Here is a 4,928-nt window from a genome sequence, read left to right on the forward strand (position 1 = left end):
TGAAGCTGAGCTGGGGAGCTGTAACTCTTTTCTACAGCCAGTTTGTACATACCAGAACTGTTTAAGATTTGAATGTAAAATTAGGTACTAATCCTGACCCACGAAATCCATCTGAAGATATTCAACATTTCAACAAGACCTCAAACATGCAATGAGTAAGTGATTAAATGTTGTGTGACCCCTGAGGGAAACGCTAAACTACAGCAAGACTAAACACAGTAAAGTGTAGCTTCGGTGTTCGTAGTTCGAATCCATATCGTGGTGACTCTCCGTGGGCAACTTACAGATTCATGCCATCTGGTTCTCGGTCTCTGCATGAAAAGGACAATCTGAGGATTTGCAGATTTCCTAAACTGGGAAATAAATGCCATCATTGAAAGTAGCAAGACGAGGCTAAAGAAATACGGAAGTGTGCTCCTAGATACAGGATAGTCTCAGGCTTGTGAAACTTTGGAATCATTTACAATGAACTCCTGCAGCTATTGGCGATGCAGATTTTCTGAGGAGCATCCTCGAATCCCAACTAAAATATTTGGGAATGTGTGGAACTGTGATTCTGTGATATTGACGAATTCCTGGTGACACTGAGTTAAACAGATTTTAGGGAAAGCACACAAGTTTGTGTCATGTTAAGACTATGATTTACAATATCTACAGCAAATTGAAGAGCTTACTTTAGCGTGAAGTGATCCTACTATCTCATTCATGAAATCTCTGCTTTCCCAGATCCCAACAGACATACCAGTAGCTTTATAAGTCTCCTGATCGGTTACTTACACGTCTTTGCGTTGTGAATCTGGACAGCGTTGAAGATTTGCACAATAGTTTATCACTTTCCAGGACCCTTTGAGATTTATTGTTTGCTTGTTTACCATTTTATACTGTGGAGGCTTGGCCCAATCTTTTCCCTTTTGGATCTTTGTGGACAATTTCTCCAGATGCCTGAGCTTTCCGAGATCACGTCTGGCCGTTTCCCAGCAAATCGTTTCAGGATCCAGCAGGGTATCCTGGAGGATCAGGTGGAATTGTGGTGGTTCCAAGATCTTAAAAGATCCATCCTATTTTACTCCGTGGCTTTGGTTCTGGTTTTAGGAACAGAAGTGGGGGGAATTGTTTTAATATCGACAGGTGAATCGGGTGAATGGAGGCTGGGAGTAGGGATTTTCCTGTGTCTATTAACTTTGGTTATCCTCTTTAAACAACTGCTGACCTCTGCTCTCCAGGATATGAACTGTGTAAGGAACCGGGCCCAGATTGACAAGTTAAGGAGTGGAGGGTTAATTGATTATCTGCTTATTGTATTCACTGGATTCACAATACTAACCTATGGTTATGTACTGATAATCCTGGTAAATTCTGATCCTTATCCTTCAGGTAGAACCTGGAATGACAAGTTAATCACTGGAGTGATTCTGACAGTGGTTGGCTCCATTATTCTCTTCTCACTCCTTATTTATGTTTTAATCTTCAAACTAATTCCCTATATAGCAGCCAGGTCCAGGAACAGAGGGGTCCCAAGTGTTTATACCATATCGGGAGGCAATACAGAGGGGAGGCAAAGGGAAATCTCCTCCAGTACAGCCAACCTGTTATAAAATGAGCACCGAGTCACTCCACCAGGAACCATGAATTGCTCTGAAGTTGAGTTGACTGCACAGACTGGGCTTGTTTGTCTCATTTTCCTAATTTTAATGGTGAAATAAATGTAAAGAAAAATCTGATTAAAAATGTGAAAATAGTTTTTAACACTGCAAGCAAATGCCGGGATATATCAATTATAATAATTAGAGTCTAGTTGGTAACTATAAGCTCTGAACTTTAGAAATAATTTTGAACAATGTCCTTCTATTGGGGACACATAAGTTTGTGAGTAAACTGTGAACAAAGTAAAGCTCTGAAGGTTTTTCTATCATTCATACTAAACCAACCTATTGAAGCATAAATGGCTAATTGCAGATTCTTGTTAACTCACTACTGTAGCTGTCATTTTTGTGACTTCGTTGATTTTAAAATAAAAGTGTACAGAAAATTCTATGAAGACAAAGTAAAATAAATCTTTAAACACCAGTGAGATTTGGTCTGTGCATAAGCAGATCAGTTTTCTGAACTTTTCTTAGCTCTTTGACTAACTAGTCAAATGGGAAATGTAAAGAGCTTGCACCTCTGTTAGATCTTCGATACTGAAAGTTTAAAACAAAAATAGTACTTTTGAGTTTAACAAGACTTAATCGAGTGCTTTACTTTATATACATTTGAATATTTAAAGACGTGTGTACACAAGAGATGTGTGTATGCACTTATGCAAGCAGACCATGTGTGTATGGATAAATGCATGCTGGGTTGTTTTGCATGGGTGGATAGATCAACACAATAAAGTGTTTAGAGTGAGCTAACTCCCTTGTATTTACAGTAATCCAAACTATGCATAGATTGACCTCTATTGCTTGGTTACGGAAGCCTGCTTACAGTAGTACATGATGTCCAAGGTTATCATGCCGTGTTTAGAGATCATTTTTCCCAGGGGTGTACCAATGATGTACCTGAATCAAAGTGTGGACCTCCAAATTTTTAGTAACTGTTGATATACAAGTGTCTTCAATAAGTTCCATTTTCCATTTACTAATATGTTCTTTTAAAAATTCTTGGGCACTAAATGATTCCAAAAGGAGTACTTCCATCACTGGATTGAGTGCATTTTTCTAAATAAACTTTTTAATACTTTATATTGTAATGCAGAACAGTTGTGGACTTCAGCTTAATCTCCTGTAGAGTTTGGGCATAACTTGAACTTGAAATTCCACAATCTTTTATGGTGGTTTGGCTGATTGCCCGCAAATTGCGCTGAACAACCTAGCGGAAACTCTACTCCAAGATTTGGATGTATTTCATTATTTGTGAAACGCTGCATAGTTATGAAACAGGGGTTTAGTCAGTGAAAAATCCAAAGGGTTTTGGAGGAGCACGTGTCCTTCTAGCTAATGTTTTGATGTTTAATGCGATACTTGCAAGAGATGCAGTGCTTTTCTAATTTTGCAATTTGCTGTTGCAAAGAAGTAAAATGTCACTGGACAAATGTTCTGCTGTATAGGGAGTAGTTTATTGATAAGGCAGTGATAAGTAGAATTTGCTGACTTTTTTTCAAAAATATACTTTATTCATATAAAATTTTCACAATACATTGGAAAATAGTTCAGTACCTTGCAGTCAGCAATTCCATACAATTCGTTTGGATGCTGACAGCAGTTCCATACAATGCACTAGCGTGCATTTCATTTCAAGGTACAGTTTAGTACAATCCGTATATCATGTTACATGTAGTACTGTGGAAATAAGGGAATTACATGGAGCAGATAAGAACAGGTTTACATTACATTCCAGGATACATTTCAATACCGATCACGAATCACATTACATGTAGCGCTTTGCTGACTAGCTACACATATGATTACGGTGACACCATTTTAGCCACATGCACTAATTTCAGTAAAAAAAAACACCTTGCATACACTTACACGATACAGATAAATGTACTTCATATGGATAAATTTACAAATCACTAAAAGTTGTGACACAGGTTAGCAAGGCCAAAAAAAAAGGAAACTAAGCACTAGGGTTTATTTCTAGAGGTATAGAATTGAAAAGTAGGGAAGTTATGTTAAACCTGTATCAATCTTTGGTTAGACCACACTTCAAGTACTGCATACAGTTCTGGTCACCATATTATAAAAAGGATATTGAGGCACTGGAGAGGTTGCAGAGAAGATTTACAAGGATATGAGGGTATACATATCAGCAAAGGATGATCAGGCTAGGTCTCTTTTCTCTTGAAAAAAGAAGGCTGAGGGGTGATCTAATAGAGGTCTTTAAAAATTTGAAAAATATTAATAGAGTGGATACAGAGAAAATGTGGGGAAGAGCATAACTAGAGGCCATCAATATACGATAGTCACCAAGAAATCCAATAGGGAATTCAGAAGAAACTTCTTTACCCAAAGAGTGGTGAGAATGTGGAACTTGTTACCACAGGGAGAGGTTGAAGCTAATAGTATAGATGTATTTAAGGGGAGGCTAGACAAGCATATGAGGAAGAAGGGAATAGAGGTTTATGCTGATAGATTTAGACGAGGAAAGACAGGAGGAGGCTCGAGTGGAGCATAAACACCGGCATGGACCCCGGTTGGGCTGAATGGCCTGTTTCTCCTATGTAATCCTATGTAATTTCTCTTAAATGAGTAATCCCACCAAAATGTAAATGCAACCTTATGTAGCATGTGTTTGGTCCATATTATGCATATTGGTGGGTTTGTTAACATATTTTGTAAGTTTACTGGCATTTGGGAAATGTTGATGGACAATCTGTATAATATTAAAGATTACAGTGTGTGGCAGTTTTGCACAACTACACAAAGTTATGATTTATTTTAATCTTTAATAACTATTTGTCTTCTATCTATGCAGTATGCCAGGTGTTTCAAACACAACTCACATATGTCATGTTTCTGTGTTTAACATAAAAACACTGATGTTGGACAAGCTGTCTGATAGTGCAGAGGCAGTGGAAGGGAGGGAAGAGGTGTCAGATACATGTACAAACATCAGTGTGCAGTCTCTCAAATATAAATTCATTGCAGTAGATGTCAGCTGTGATATTATAATTTTGATTGTAAACTGAAATATGTTGAAAAATCCCAATACAATAATTGTTATTTAAATATTCCGGATATTTTGATTTTTTTTTAAGCTCTGGGCCTTGAAGCAGGTACTGATGACTGTGAATAATGGTCATCATATTGTCCTGTCACTGACAGGCTCGGGTCCCCTACTCTCAGTCTTCCTGTTATAGAAACATAGAAGCATAGAAAATAGGTGCAGGAGTTGGCCATTCGGCCCTTTGAGCCTGCACCGCCATTCAATGAGTTCATGGCTGA

The 4,928-nt window shown here is 38.0% G+C and overlaps 1 protein-coding gene across 1 annotated transcript; it reads left to right on the forward strand.

Moving 5' to 3' along the window:
* The first annotated feature begins 853 nt into the window (after positions 1 to 853).
* On the forward strand, positions 854 to 1,595 carry LOC139268047 (transmembrane protein 125-like). The gene has a single exon (XM_070886036.1). The coding sequence runs from the start codon at positions 939 to 941 to the stop codon at positions 1,593 to 1,595; it is 657 nt and encodes a 218-aa protein (XP_070742137.1). The 5' UTR covers positions 854 to 938.
* The last annotated feature ends 3,333 nt before the right edge of the window (positions 1,596 to 4,928 follow it).

This window comes from Pristiophorus japonicus, chromosome 8 (genome assembly GCF_044704955.1).
Source record: "Pristiophorus japonicus isolate sPriJap1 chromosome 8, sPriJap1.hap1, whole genome shotgun sequence".
In the NCBI taxonomy this organism is placed as follows: Eukaryota; Metazoa; Chordata; class Chondrichthyes; family Pristiophoridae; genus Pristiophorus; species Pristiophorus japonicus.

Excerpts from the sequence above, each read along its gene's own strand:
- LOC139268047 (XM_070886036.1), top strand. The coding sequence starts at position 939 with ATGCCTGAGCTTTCCGAGATCACGTCTGGCCGTTTCCCAGCAAATCGT.